Here is a 16,805-nt window from a genome sequence, read left to right on the forward strand (position 1 = left end):
GAAGGAACTGGACAGGAAGTCTAGCTGCCTCCATGAACTACTACCTTCTTTGCCATAGACCAGAAGAACTGGATGGCACCCGGCTATCACTGCTGAATGTTTTTATCAAGGACTCAACAGATGAATCCCGATCAAAAGTGAAAAAATGCAGAAAAGAATTTAAAATCTTATAGAACCCAAGCTTACTGTACCCACTGAGGATGGAGGAACACCCAAATCTGTTGCCCTAAGAAAATTTTTGAAACTTGAACTGAAACTATCCCCTGAAGTCATCTTCAAACTAAACAACAATTTAGCTGCTCTTTTAAAGAAATGTCCACATGAGATCAAATTGACAACAGTAGCTCTAAAACATAGATGGGTAGTTTACAGTAGCAGTTTAGTAGTCAATGGTAGTGAAGTAATAAAGGGAGAGATAGCGAGAATGGTAACACAGTGTGAAAAATGAAACCAATGCCACTGAACTGCACATGTAGAAATTGTTTAATGGATATATGATTTGCTGTGTATATTTTCACAAAAAATAAAATTTTAAAAAATTTAAATACTAAAGTATGCTCCCCAAAAGAAAAAAAGTGGAGAAATATATGTGACAGGATGGGCAAAATGTTGACAGTTATTGAAACTAGCTGATGCGGTACCCAGGTTCATTGTACTATTCTATTTTGGTGTATTTAAAAGACTTTCCTTTTTTTTTAAGAAGGAACATGTAATTTTCAAGGAGATTTAAGGACAGAATGATTTTTACACTTGACTTTCTCAACAGTAGAAAACCAGAAGGATGCTATACACAAGAAAATTAATATGACATTCCACTTCCCATGAAAATGAATGTTAACTCCTAGAACCACCCTGAAGGTAAATCAAATAAAAGCACTTTTGTGTCCATGTCTGACTGTCAAGCAGAATTTATGTGACTCTAATAGTTCTTAGTCTCATGATTAAAAGCATCTCCATGTAGACAGGGTACGCTTCACTAGGTAATATAATACGCAATAAATAAATAAATAAAGATTCTACATTACTCTCCTTGAATAGCAACTGGTGAAATAAGTGCCTTTTTATATAAATGAGGGTGATGCTATGAATAATAGTCTCAAGGTTAAGTGCTGAAGGTTAGGTAGGTGGCATTCTCATTTAGTATTTTCCCCCCAGTGGGTGAGCCAGATACTCAGTGATCTGCAATCTTGCCTTATGATATACAACATGTATTTGAGCTGTAGTTGTCTGTGGTTATATGTATACTTGTGAAATACCAAAACTAACTGGTTGTTCTGCCTGTGATTAAAATGTAAAATGTTGCAAAAGACCATCGCTCCCACTCTAATAACGAAAAAAATCTAGATAAACTACAAAATCATAGTTTTAAAAAACCCACCAGAGTGATACAGATGCAAAGAAATCTAAATAAATGAAATTCCAGAAAGAGACAAGTCCTTAGTAGGAGAGAAGAGACCCGCAGCTGCCTCATCCATGGCAGAGCAGCAGGAGGAGAGATCCACTACAGATAAGAGGTAAGAAGAAATAAGCCAAATCTTTAATTTTTTAATGGCTGCATTTTTATGTAGGCTGGGGTGACAGATTAGAACTCAGAGGAGCCGTAGGAACAGACCAAGCCTGCATCCACCCACCAACCTTTCTTATGGTCTTTACCAAATGCACGGGTAGTACACCAAAGGCTTGAGGTTGGATAATGAGCTAAAAGAGATCTTCTCCTCCTTAGACACACCGAGTGTCTTAGTCATCTAGTGCTGTCATAACACAAATACCACAAGTGGATGGCTTTAACAAAGAGAAATTTATTTTCTCACAGTCTAATAGTTTACAAGATCAAATTCAGGGTGTCGGCTCCAGGAGAAGGCTTTCTCTCTCGTCAGCTCTGGAGGAAGGTCCTTGTCTTCTATCTTCCCCTGATCGAGGAGCTTCTCAGGCGCAGGGACCCTGTGTCCAAAGGACGCGCTCTGCTCCTGGTGCTGCTTTCCTGGTGGTATGAGATCCCCAACTCTCTGCTTGCTTCCCTTTCATCTCATGAGAGATAAAAGGTGGTGCAGGCCATACTCCAGGGAAATGTCCTTTACCTTGGATCAGGGAGGTGACCTGGGTGAGGGTGGTGTTACAATCCCACCCTTAACCTCTCAACATAAAATTACAATCACAAAATGGAGGACAACCATACAATACTGGGAATCATGGCCTAACCAAGTTGATACACACAATTTTGGGGGGACATAATTCAATCCCTGACACCGAGCCTCCCCCAAATGCAAGAAAACCATGTCCCTGTGATGTGAGGTAGAACAAGAGAGCTGAGAGACAGCGCTCTGAGGTATTCAACAACTTCTGAGAGGGTAAGGCATCTGTACTTTGAAGGTGTGGTACAGCATCAAGGCAATGAAAGATCTCCCAAGGGTCAGAAGCTGGGGCAAAAAGCAAGGTATCAAACATTTCAAAGGACTTTCTGGGATAATGGAAATGTTCTATGTCTTCATTTTGCTGGTGACTATATGGGAGTATACCATTGTCAAAACTCATTGCACTGAGCACTTAAAAACTGCATGCCTCCATTGAAAAAGAAAAAAAGAACCTAATTTGAATAGCAAATACTGTTAGTAAATACGAACTGATCCATTTGATCACATCTTCAAAAGAGACATTAGATTTTGAAATCTGGTTTCTCTCTCCAAGAGAGTGGAAGTCAACACATCTTAATGCCCATTGCTCAGGTACAGCATGGATAAGCAGTGGCTGGTCACAAAGTGGAAACCCTGGTGGCATAGTGGTTAAGAGCTACGGCTGCTAACCAAAATGTCGGCAGTTCAAATTCACCAGGTGCTCCTGGGAAACTCTATGGGGCAGTTCTACTCTGTCCTATAGGGTTGCTATGAGTCGAAATCAACTCAACTCAATGGCAGTGGGTTTTTTGGTTTGGGTCACAAAGTTATGCAAGGGCCTTCTAAAATGTCAATGCCAGTTGAAGCAATATGCCAAGTGAGAAATCTCTGGGAAAACTAACAAAGGTGAGAAGAAATAAAGACACAACGATTCCAATAATGAACAGAAATAATGAAAAATCTGTCATTTTATATTGAGGTATGGTTATTCCAGAGTTCTAATCTCTGTCTGGACTCCCTGGGTGATGTAACTGATTAAGCGCTCAACTATTAGCCAAAAAGGTTGGCAGATCGAATCAAACCGACTCAGAGGTACTTGGAAAGACAGCCTGACAATCTGCTTCTGAAAGGTGGCAATCATTGAAAACCCTATGGAGCAGTTCTGCTCTTTAACACATGAGGTCGCTGTAAGTCTGAATTGACTAGACTGCAACTTACAACAACAATCTCTGTCTAAATGCCCTAAAACTCCCTTTTTCCTGCTTTCTCTCTCTAGAAAGAAACCTCTATAACCAGGAAGAAGAAAGCTTGTCTTCATGCTAATAGGCTGAAGCAAAAGCTTTTCTTTCTGTGACAGGATATTCTCAGGGCCTTGTGAAAAGGAGCCTTACTGACGCCCAGGGACTACATGTTACTTTTACAGCTCCCACTCTCATGATCTAATTATGGCTAAAATGAAAAGAAGGAAATTAAGTCCTGATGACTGTATTCCTAGGAAAGGGTCAGTGTAGCAGGGCTGGCACAGCCGAAGAGACAGAGGACTCAGTAGTCTGCCAGAAGCAGTGGCTTCCAATTTCTTCTCTCCAATTAACCTTCTGACTTGTGAAGGCAGCATGGCCTAGTGGAATGATAATAATACCTAAACAGCATAATAACAGTACCTAACATTGATCAGGAGATGAGTATGTGCCAGCTACTATGCTAAGTCCTTCCTATCTATTGACTTGACCTTATGGTGTACCTATGAGTCCTGGTGGTGCAGTGGTTAAGCGTTCGGCTGCTAACAAAAAGTTGGCTGTTCAAATCCACCAGCCTCTCCTTGGAAACTCTATGGGGCAGTTCTACTCTATCCTATAGGGTTGCTATGAGTCAGAATTGACTTGATGGCAGTGGGTTTGGTTTTGGTTTATGGAACCTATGAGATAGGTATGAGTCGGAATTGACTCAGCGGCAGTGGGTTTTTGGGTTTATGAGATAGGTACTATTATCATTACCATTTTACAGATGGGAAACTGAGAAGCTTCCACAGCCTGTTGAGTAGTGGAACCTTGCTCTTGAAACAAGGCAGTCTGATACCATCACTCAGTATCTATAAGTCTTCCTAGGTAAAACACTGCACTACTCCCCAAAGAATGAGAATTAGGCAGCCTTTGGATTTAGAAAGCCCTGAGTTCCAACCCTGGTTTTACTGTTTACTGATGGTATGGTCTTTGGAAGGTCAGTTAAACATTCTAAGCTTCTGCTTCATCTATAAAATAGACGTTAACATTTAATTAACACATAAAGTTAATGTGAGAATTACAGACAATTAAATATAACGACCCTGACACTTAATAAGTACTCAATAAATGGAGTTATCATTGATAGCAATAAATCATATTACTTCCTTAATGCTCATTTCTGAATCATTAAATTATATTATGTCAAGTATACATAAATGAACAGGTATGACGAGAAGAGGAGAAATAAAGACCGAATAAAAGTTGTCCTTCATAATTATATACAATTCTCCACACACACACACACACACACACACATAGCTTTTTTCCTTAGAAATACTGAAAATAGCACTGTAACATTTTAATTAAGGTGTGATATTGATATGCATAAGGAGCCCTGCTGGCACAGTGGTTAAAGCACTAAATTGCTAACCTAAAGGTCAGCGGTTTGAAACCATCAGCAGCTCTGCTGGAGAAAGATGTGGCACTCTGCTTCCGTAAAGGTTTACAGCCTTGGAAACCCTATGGGGTCACTATGAGTCAGAACTGACTCGGTGGCAGTGGGTTTTTTTTTTTTGATATCCAGGCAAAGATACCACTTTGAGGACTAAAGTGTGCCTGACCTAACCCATAGTATTTTCAATCACCTCATATGGATAGGAAAGCTGGACAATGAATAAGGAAGGCCAGAGTATTGCTGCCTTTGAATTATGGTGCTGGCAAAGAATATTGAATATACCACGGACTTCCAGAAGAACCAACAAGTCTGTCTTGGGAGAAATATTTCCAGAGTGCTCGTTGGAAGCAAGAATGGCAAGACTTCGTCTCATGTACTTTGGACTTGCTATCAGGAGGGATCAGTCCCTGGAGAAGGACGTCAGGCTTTGTAGAGAATGAGCGTAAAAGAGGAAGACCCACAAGATGGACTGACACAGTGGCTACAACAATGGACTCAAACATAGCAATGAATGTGAGGAGCACTGGACTAAGCAGTGTTTCTTTCTGTTCTGCACAGGGCTGCTATGAGTCAGAACCAACTCGATGGTACCTAACAACAACAACAACAACAACAGTGATACGCACATGAGAGGACTGTTGCCCTGGAGTACACAGCGTTCATAAAAACTGAAAGAGAATGTTTGCCTTTCAATTTGCAAACATAAAAGCATTCCATGGTACTAGGTAAAGCACAGGTCTTGAAACTACCTAGACTTCAGCTCTTATCTTTGTTCACTAATTTATGGCTGTGTGACTGAGCAAGAAAGGTTATTTACCTCCCAGAGCTTCAGTTTCTCTCATCTATAAAAGGGGATAAATATATCTGGTAACACAAAAACCAAATCAAACCATTGCCATTGAGTCAATTCTGATTCATAGTGACCCTATAGGACAGAGTAGAACTGCTCCATAGGGTTTTCAAGACTGTAAATCTTTATGGAAGCAGACTGCCACATCTTTCTCCCACTGAGTGGCTGATGGGTTTGAACTGCTCACATTTCGGTTATCAGCTGAGTGCTTAACCACTGGGCAACCAAGCCTCCTTAAATATGCCTGGTAAAAAAAGTAGGTTTTGTTAATTATTATAATATTTATTAAGGATTAGAATGATTATAATATGTATAAAACAACCAATCTTTTATAGCTGCTCTGTGACCAAAAACCAAAACCAGTGCTGTTGAGCTGATTCCGACTCATAGCGACCCTATAGGACCCTATAGGAACTGCCCTGTAGAGTTTCCAAGGAGCGCCTGGCAGATTCAAATTGCCAACCCTTTGGTTAGCAGCTGTAGCGCTTCACCACTACGCCACCAGGGTTTCCAGCTGTTCTGTGAGTGGCAGCTAAATTATAATCATTGTTATCCCTCTATGTCCTCTAGCACAGTCATACCAGAATTCAACCAGAACATCCATTTGTTTTTCACGAATCTTATTGTGACAGAATACTCTTACTATAGATCTTATAATTGATACATAGTTACAGATCAATTACTGGAGTCTCTTCCAGAACTTACCCAAATACAGGGCTTAAAAATTCATTAATTTTAAAGCTTTCCTTGATTAGTAACTGAAAGAATTAAGTTAGGAAAGAATTCCTATTTAAGTAAATAGAAGTGAGTGTTTTACTAATTTTTTATTGCAAATTAACTTAAATTTTTTTCTAGGTCTTTTTTTTTTTTAACCATATATAATTTAACTTAAAAAATTTAATGTCTAGAAGAAATTCTTTTTCTGTTGCATCTTAGGTAAGTCCTAGGAGGCAAAAGGCAGGCTGGCTGAAACATTGAAAATTGAACTCTTTTTAAAATATGTGACCTTTAAAACATACATACTCTCTTACACATACACATATGCACATAACACACACACACTATGACACACGGAACAAACAGATTTGAGGAAAGTCAGAGAAAACTTTGTAAGGAAAGAAGTCAACAGAGCCAAGAATATGAAAACAAGAGAGAAACAGGGTCAAGTCAGTTACCCAAGAAAAGATACAAAACATCATCTTCGAAAAGGATGCTGTGGGCACTCACTACATAATATCTGCAAAAGCGTTCCAGTCTCCTGAGAGATGGGCACTCGATAATACAACGCATTATGGTTTCTGCCTTTATAAATGAGAGATTGCTATTCTTTGGTAAGATTCTATATTAGTATAAAAGGAACACAGTTGGAAGTCTGGAACAGCTTCCCCTCTTTCTCCAACACAAAAGTCTCCTTCCAGTGTGAGACCTTCCATGCCAAACAGCTCATTTTTAAAGCTTCGTTCCAGTTCCCTAAAGATTCTTGGTTACAAGCCATGGGAAAGGATATCATGTGACTGAGGCATGGTCCTGTCTAAGTGACTGGGGAAGTGTCCCGCTACAATCACCCTTAATGAAGAGAACACAGCATCATTTGGTTAGTCAGAAGAATTCTTAACTGTAATATGAACACACAGGATACCATGTTCTCATTTTTCAACCTCTCCCACTTCCCATTGTGAACATATTTCAAGATCACAATTAATGAGAAATAGCAGTTAAATTGCAGAAAGGTTTCAAAAGCAGGTTGGAGTATTTGCTTCTGTTTTAAAAAAAAAGCAACAAAAAGCTGGCTAGAGCAAAGGAAAGAAGTGATTTTTTCTGTTACTCTTCTATCAATGATTTTTAAATATATGCTCATGCCCGAATTGCTAGATGGTAGGATACATCATATTATGAACATTATAATTATAGTAGGCAATATACAAGTGGTTTGACACATTAAATCACTTACCATGTCAGCAGAAGAAATAGTTGGTAAATCTTCCAGGCCTGGTGTGGTACCATTAGGTAGTGAGATATTAACTGTAAGAAAAGACAATTTTGACTATAAAAATAAAATAGAAACAACCTAAATATTTAAGTAGGTATCTAAAAAGGGCAGAACCAATAATTAAAAATATTTTCAATAGCAACATAAAGGTACAGTGAATTTATTCACGGCACAGTTATTTATTACAATTGTGTTCACCTTTCCCCTACATAAGGTAATTAAAGATTTGAAAACATTTATCTGATGCACTTTAATCTGATAAAAAAGAATAAAAAATATTAGGAGATGACATTAAAATTTATTTTCTCATTAAAAAAAGAAAAAAAAACTTTCCAGTTCCTAAAAGGCACTCAATGTATTTTGCCTAGTGGAATATATGGCTGTTAATTATTTAGTAAATTAATCCCTGGCTTCATGTGTCATAAAAATCTCATAAATAGGGCTTTACTAATTAAGAACTACCTGATTTGGAGTTTTTGGTATTTGGACTGCCTATCACAAAGTATATCTTTGCAATGCCTATCAGAAAGTGTATCTTTGCAATATGTATAAAAACAACAAAAAATTACTGAATAAATAATATTAATATAATGAGGAAGAGTATTTGATCTATTAAGAAAAAATCACTTTCAAATAATTTGGCATCATTTATAGATTTAACATGTCACGCTCAAAGGAATCTAATTTATTTATTAAATATTTCACTAGATTTTTTTCTATTTTATGGGTCAGAAAAAAATTTTTTAAATAGTATTTAAATAGCATTCTGAAATTTAAACATTTTGCTTTATCAGATAAACCTTTTTCCTAGTTTGTGAAGTTTTATGTACAATAAAATAGTTACTCAGGGAATATCTCTAATTTATAGGAATATTGTGCAACAGCACTTAACAACCTTCTGTCTTCGAAGGTCACATTGCTCACTTAACATTCAGATTTCTAATTATTGTTTGGTCTCCCTACCCAACCTCCCTCATTCCCTACCTCCACTCCTGAACCCCTGACCTGTCTTTTTAGTCTGCTGTGTTTCAAGTCCTACCTCCATGAACTTTCCAGGAAAAACAAACACATTTATTTGACCATTGGAATTTAGAATATAACATCTGTGAGGGATGCTTAGAAGGGACATGTCTTATTCACTACTTTTCTCCAGAATCTGCCCAGAGGCTGGCACTTAACTAACAAAGCTTCAAAAAATATTTATTTATTATCAAGCTAGGAAAGGAGATATATTATGACTAAAATGAATGAGAGCAGATGAGGCAAAGGAAAACAAATAGAAGGGGAAATATGTAGCTTGAGTGCTAGTTTTTCTCAATTTTGGAATCTGTTTTGATCTTTGAAGATTCTGGACTATAAAGCTAGTTGTGGTCAGGGCTTCCCTATTTGATTAGTAAAACAAGCCAAGGTGGAAACTGTATGTTTTCTTATTCTGTATGTTTGATTACAGGTCAGAGAGAATCAAAATAGTCTAAAGGATGCTTGGTCCCAACAATAAAACCAAACAGGAATCCAGTCCCAAAAGGAAAAAGGTGTTAGTAAATTACTAGCAACAAAATCTAGGATTTATTAATATTTTGTTCTACAGAGCTAAAAGTACATTTTCTTACATTATGCCACTTGTCCATTTAAAAACATACTAACCAATAAAAATCTAAACCTGCTGCCATCGAGTCAATTCTGACTCATAGTGAAATACATACTAGAGAGCACACAATACGCATACAGTTATACCCATTTTATGTTGGATGGGACTCAGAAGTAAGGGATGCCAAGTTGCTTGCACAGGATTATAGAGTCAATCACAAGCAGAGTTGCCACCAGAACCTCCTTCAGCATTCTTTCCTCTCCTACCCAGCATTGCTAATCATCAAAATCAAGGTGATTTATGTAGTCACAGACTTTAAAGTGACATGGTAACTGGCAATGCTGAATGACATGAATCACTGTGAGCTTTGATGTCTGACTTGGCCAAGGTTTTGGAAAAAAAAAAAAAATACACCTATTTGAACTCTCAGGCTCCATTTAGATGGTGTCTGGGAAGCTGCTCGTCCTAAGCTAGATTCTCTAATACTATTTTGTGAGATTCCTGTACCAACCTATGCAAAACCCCTTTTTGCATAAAAACAAGATGTAAGGAGTGAGGGGGGAAATAAATATATTCAAGGCTTCATCTCTGTGAAATGAAATGACAGGTAACAAAGACCAGGAGCATACTAAAATAGGACTTCAATCTGAACTTCTAGTAACTGTTCTAAAGTTATGAATATTGATATAGATACACATTGATTCTGCTCACCTGAATTCTTTTTTTAGTTTTCATCTAAGACAAGCCATTTAAGCACATTGCTCTCGAAATTCCAAAACGCCAATATGTAAAGGTCTATAAAAAGTATATATCTGCTACCTAGTTATTTTTATGAGCAACTACTTCACAAGAAACACTTAAAAATAAATATATTTTTAAAAGCACTTTCATAAATACATATAAAAATTTTTTTTTTTATGACACAGCCCATAAAAAACGTAATATTAAAAGCAAATTTCTTTGAGCTCACAGAAGAGAAGATGATCAAATTCAATCAAGAATTTGGTCTATGAAAGCCTAGAAAATCCTGTGGAGCAGGTCCATTCTGTCACACTGGGTCACTAAGAGTCAATTTTGACTCAATGGCACACAACAACAACATACGACCTTGAGAAAGCCTAACATTACCAACAAGAAGAAGGTCAGCTACCTCATAAGCTTTTTGTGATAACTATGTAATATAAAAAATAGTATTATTAAAGTACAGCTTTTTTTAAAGTCTGACATTTGAATGTGCTTAATAAATGTTAGCCTAATCTGAATCTATACTCTCAACATATAAATTTCCTTAGGGTTACAATAATATGGACCTGATTAACCTGCTCGGAACTAGAAAAAACCTTTAAGAATATTCTCCAAGACAATAAAATTTTCATGTTTTATTTCATTCACTTTAAGCAACATCTTGAAGAAGTTGAGTACCTGGAAAATAAATACAAAACAAAACTGAAGAAGCTTCTTGCCTATATGGTCATGTCAGATTTATTAAAGTGCCCTGGGTAACTTGTGCACATGAGTGCCACCTGATAAAGTTTAAATTTCTTGATAAAGCTTTAAATTTCTATATCAATAAAAGGGCAAAATGGCTTCTGTAGGGATGAAAAGGTGAATTAGGAAAATTCTGTAGAAGTATCTCTTAAATCTTAAAACAAATAAAACAAATAAGTTTTTCTCCCCTATTTCTTCTTATTATCCTTTTAGCTTTCCTAAGTACTCTTACCAAGCCTGACGCCTGAGATTTTCACTGTAACTAAGCAAGTTCAATTTATGACACTCCTCAACCCATGCTAAAAAGGGCACTCTTTTCGCATGTTCACCTAAGATGCTGCACTCAAAGCTAAAAAGCTGAGCCACTATCAAAGTATTAAGCTGGATATATTTAGCCACTGTTGTCACAAAAATTTCTCTTCCCTATCCACCTATCACTACATTTAGGATGAGTTATCGATACTACTATATACAAACCCCAAACTAGAGAATCATCCAGGTCTAATGATTATCTAAATACACTGCTTCTCCTTTTCTGCTCCCTGCAAGGGTTAAGTAGAAACTTCTACAATATATGTCAGGACAGAATAAGAAAACTAAAACCATGGACTATTCAAGTATTTATGGTTTCCTTTTTAAAAGACCATGAAAACATCAGCTGTGCTGGTAAAGTATCCTGGCAAATGTAAGCCGCAGCGATGCTAACCCAGAAGTCCCTGTGTTTCCTTGTTTAGCCATTAGTCTATGATTTAAACCTACTTCATAATCTAAAGAGGGAATGACACACAATAAAAATAAAATTGTATATACTATGATTCAGGTCATGGAAGCTAAATTAGTATGACTTTTTATTTCCTAATTTTCTTTTAATGGTCTTTCTAATTATGAAACATAAATTGACTATAATATGGGACCGCAAGACACAACTGAGCAGTGTTTTTTAATGGTTATAGCATATTGACATACAGCATTTATTAAGATAATAGAAAAATCATATAGAAAGAAATTATATTGATATTCCAATCTAAAGACAACTATTTTAGAGCATCTGGAAGGCTCCTCATGCTGCGAATAAAATGAAAGTGTGGAAATGGAAGCCATGGCTACTTACAATCACTTGATTTGGTCTCACAGCTTCACACTGGAGGAAAAGACCATCATTTATTTAGAAATACTACAGGCAGTGACACTCTTGGTGCCTGAGAAAGGCTTATTTCTCATTCAATCATTCATCCATTATTAAGCATGTTCTCCCTAAAACTGTCAACAATGAATCAATAAAATATGTCTCTTCTGTTAACAATATAGTGTCTATAACCTTGAGGTGATTTTTCTTGCTTTTTAAATTTGTTTACCATCATTTTTAGCAAAGCTTTTTTTCCCTCTAGATACAAAACCAACACCTGGCCTGAAAATTTCCTTTGGCCCTTGCTAAAATGTTAATGTTCCCTTGAGTCTATAGTCAACTGCAACTTTTATGCATTAGGTAAATGAACTACAGGTACTAGGGTAGAAATTAATTTCCAAAATCTAGGTCAAAAATTAATTAATTGTATTTAAAAAACAGCATATTATACATATATATATAAAGCATGTGTGTGTGTGTGTATTCCACTTCAAGTAGCACAATTCTTAAAAAGCCATGAAATAGACCTTCAGTACATGTTTGTTGAAGGAAGATAGAAAAGGAAGAAAAGGGCAGGGGTGAGATGAGGAGAGGCAAAAAGGAAGGAAGGAAGTCCATGTCTTTTTCTTATTTACAAACTAGGTTTTATCTTGTTAAATGAAGTAAGCATCTTTCTCTTAGAAGAGCTGAACTTCTCACCCTCAGGAGTTTAAAAGCCTTCTGAATACCTATGTATATATAGTGTTCAACACCTTTTTAGGCTTGAGATTTAGGGGAATAATATTACATATTTATTGTACACTAAACTGCTTAACATATTTTTTACTTAAGCTTGGCTTCAATGTTCCATATTTATCTATAACAATACGCTGGTTGACAATTTTTTTTTTTTTTTGGAGGGGGGCAGTCTTTAAGTACAGCCCTAGTTATATTTTTCTAGGAAAATTTCTAGGTAAATTAAATGTTTGAGCCCCTTTAAAATAATACAACTGAAAGATTAAACAGAGTGGAATATCTTTTGTGAATCAGTGAAAAATGAGAAATGTAGCAATTTTTACTATTAGGTGCCAATTTTACATATACTATCTCATCTAATATACAAATGGTTTGCTCTCAGTTACTAACTGAAATTTGGCAGTTCAAACTCATCCAGTGGTGCCATGAAAAAAAGATCTAGTGATCTGCTTCCATAAAGATTACAGCCAAGAAAACCCTATGGAGCAATTCCAACCTGTAACAACTGGGGTTGCCATGTATCAGAATCAATCTGATGGCAATCGGTTTGAGTTTTTTGTTTTTTTAAGAGTAGGGACAATTACTAACCAGGTTCACAGATTATGAAACAGACTTGAAAAGATTAAGTAATTAGCCTAGCCCAAGTCACACCACTAGGTAGTGGCAGAGCTGAAATTCAAACTTAGTTCTCTTTACTCCAAAGCACATGCTCTTTACACTATATCATGCTAACAATTTTTAATACTGGAATATTAGTGATGAAATATTGTGAATTTTCCATCAATTTGACATTTTTCAGTTTTCACTTTTTGCTCTTGAACTAAATTATCTTCTTCCTTATACACCTCCACTATGTAATCATCAGGACACAGTGGGAAATACATTTCTTCTTGCCTTTACCAGTAGGCAACACGTTAATTAAATAGTTATCTCATTTCTGAGAAAAGAAATTTTTAGCACAAAAACCATATATCCACCCTAATTGAGATGTCAAACTTCATGGCTAATTTTCCTTCCTATCATTTGCTTTGGGTTTTTATCATTTGCAACTGAGCTTCTTTAATTCTACAGCAAATGTAGGTATATAACTTAGGTTAAAAACTACCAAGCAATAAATGGGGATGGAAGAAGAGAGCACACTGTGGGTTAGAAAAAGAAAAATCCGGAAGTGATGAGGTTTTGTGGAAGTAAGTGAGAACAAAAAAGATGAGAAAGGAGGAGAGAAGGAAAAGTTGCCTTCACAAAGCACACAAAAAGCACAATATTTTATGGCCATGAATAGGGTTTTCTGAGTGATTAAAAAAAGACCCCTATTTCTATGCCTATAAAATCATTTCTCACTTTGCAGGATCACGACTCCATCTGTGCAGTTGCTGGTTCATTGTTACATATTACCCCGGTGTTGAAAAACAAGTCATCCGCCAGTTTAAATATTATTGACTCATTGATTGAATTCTTCTACTAGGAGTGCATGTTGTGATGAAAGGCCAGCCTTTTGTTGTTTTTAGAATACTTACTCTAGCTGTACATGCAACTATATATTACTCTCTCATTGCAATTTTTCAGTTTATCATAAAGTCGTGGTAGAACTATGCATTTTGTGATCATAAAGTGATAAGGTTTTGGAGAAAACATAAAATCATTAACCTTAGGGGGTTTTATAAAACATGAGGTTGTCACTAAAGTGCAGGTATTCATTTTCCTTTTTCCAAACCACAATCAGATTTGGTCTCCATAGGTTTAAATAATCCCTCACATTTACGTACACATCTTTTATGAGTGTTACTCATCTCAGCAACTCCCAAAAATACAGGGTTCTATCAAAGGCCTTGTTGCAGAATGGGCTGTGAGCCCAGCAACAGATGCTTAGAAGGGGGGATGATGAAGACTGGTTTGTTTGCTCTGTCACTCAGGCTTGAAAAACTAAATATTAACTGAGCCTAAATTGTAATGAATAGTAACAGCAATAACAGCAATAGCAGTTAACATTTTATAACTTATTTCATATCAAGAATTATGCTAAGTACTTTATCTGTATTAATTTATTTTTTTCTTCAAAATAATTCTCCAAGGTAGGTACTATTACTAACCCCATTTTACGGATGATGGAGCTGAGGTCAAGTTACTTTGAGCAAAAGAATTTGCCCAAAGTCACACATTTGCCATTAGCTAGGCAAACTGGGGGAAACCCTGGTGGCGCAGTGGTTAAGTGCTACAGCTGCTAACCAAAGAGTCAGCAGTTTGAATCCACCAGGCACTCCTTGGAAACTCTATGGGGCAGTTCTACTCTGTCCTATAGGGTCGCTATGAGTCGAAATCGACTCCACGGCACTGGGTTTGGTTTGTTTGGTTTAGGCAAGCTGGGACTTGGATACAGATTTTGTGACTTTAAACCACTGCTCTAGTGCTTTATTAGCATACAGAAACAGTTGAAACTGTCAGAGTTCTCGAGGGGCAAGCCTTTAGTTATTCAGGACTGATCACCTATACAATTTGGGGAAAAAAGGTCAAAGGAAAAGCTATCACCACTTATGTCAATACTTGCCGTGCAAGTGTAAAATCAATCCAGCCCTAAAATGATATTTTTAGGAAATCAAAGATTCTTTTTGAAAGGAAAATTACATTAAACGAAGAAAAGACACTCTTTTTAACAAATGGTGCCGATATACCCATCTGTAAAAAAAAAAAAAAATTAAACAAGACCCATACCTTACACTATAGACAAACACTGATTCAAAATGGATCAATGACCGAAATATAAAACCTAAAACTATAAAGATAATGGAAGAAAAGATAGGGTCAGCACAACTAGATGGTGCCTGCCTACCATCACCAACTGCTCTGACAGGGATCACAATGGAGGGTCCCCAGACAGAGGTGGAGAAAAATACAGAGCAAAATTCAAATTCACAAAAAAAGACCAGACTCACTGGTCTGACAGAAACTGGAGAATCCCCAAGCTTATGGCCCCTGACACCCTTTTAACTCACTACTGAAGTCACCCCTGAGGTTCACCCTTCAGCCAAAGATTAGACAGGTCTATAAAACTGAAAACACCCGTAGTTCAACCATGTACAGAGACTAAATGGGCACATCACCTGGGCGGCAAGGATGAGATGGCAGGAGGGGACAAGAAAGCTGGACGAATGGAAATGGGGACCCAAAGGTCAAGAAGGGGAGAGTGTTGACATGTCGAGGGGTTGGCAACCAAGGTCACAAAACAATATGTGTAATAGTTTGTTTAATGAGAAACTAATTTGCTCTGTAAACTTTCATCTAAAGCACAATTTAAAGAAAAAAATCTAATTTTCACAATTAGAATACACTCAGATATGTTTTCCTTGGTTTCATATTACCTTTTCTGCCAGTATCCAATTAAGAACACAATGAACGCAAGTTTCCATTGGTCTCAGGCAGGTATGGGGCTGACACTAGGTAGATTTTTTTCTGTGTGACAAGTGTGTTAACAAAGCCTTCACCTGACTTTATGAACACCTCAAAGCTTCAGAACAGTCGAGTTGCTTTCGATTGTTATTGTTCCTTTTTGTTCCTATAGAAAATCTTGGTGCATGATTAATCAGACTTGCCTAAGAAGTTAGATTACAGACTTTTTCATAAATAAATACACACATACATACATATAAACAGAAATAAATAAAAAGGAAAGTCCTAAATCCCGTAATTAAATATGTCTGCTAATCCATACTTAATATTTATAATCCAGACTGGACCTGAAAGTCACAGGCGGTTATACAATCCCCCCCACCTTCTCTCATGGGGAGAATTCCACATAGTTGAATGGTAACATCTGTGTTTCTCTGGGGAATATATTTAGTTGATTCTAATAATATGGAGTTGCCATGAGTCTGAACCAACTCAACGGCAAAGTGTATGGGGTATTGAGTGCCCACTCTGTTCCAAACACTTTCTGAAAATGTTAAATGCTTCAAATCAGTATACGCCTTAACACAAATAGGCTTTTAAAACTATATGTCATTCAGGTGTACCTGAATGTTTAAATTTCCACTTTGGCCCTCCCTCAGGTTTACTTTCACCTATGGGTTTAATTTGTGAGTGTGTGTTGATTTTCCTTAAAAAAGACAAAAAGAATCTATGAGTGCAAAGCCCAGCAATACCCTATCTTTTCATCAGTGTTATTGATTAATTGGATGAAGCTAATCCGAGAAGAGAAGCCCTCTTCAGTGAAGCCCTCTCACCACTCAAGAAGCATATCAATCTTC

General features: G+C 36.8%; 1 protein-coding gene across 3 annotated transcripts in view; it reads right to left on the minus strand.

The window, feature by feature from the left end:
- SLC4A4 (solute carrier family 4 member 4) overlaps nt 1–16,805 on the minus strand; it is a 392,825-nt gene that overhangs the window by 73,170 nt on the left and 302,850 nt on the right. For all 3 annotated transcript variants that reach the window (XM_064285722.1, XM_064285721.1, XM_064285720.1), the window contains one exon: nt 7,589–7,659. In XM_064285722.1, the coding sequence (XP_064141792.1) occupies nt 7,589–7,659 (71 nt within the window). The remainder of the gene's footprint in view (nt 1–7,588; nt 7,660–16,805) is intronic.

The sequence above is a fragment of the Loxodonta africana genome, chromosome 5, assembly GCF_030014295.1.
Source record: "Loxodonta africana isolate mLoxAfr1 chromosome 5, mLoxAfr1.hap2, whole genome shotgun sequence".
Lineage (NCBI taxonomy): Eukaryota > Metazoa > Chordata > Mammalia > Proboscidea > Elephantidae > Loxodonta > Loxodonta africana.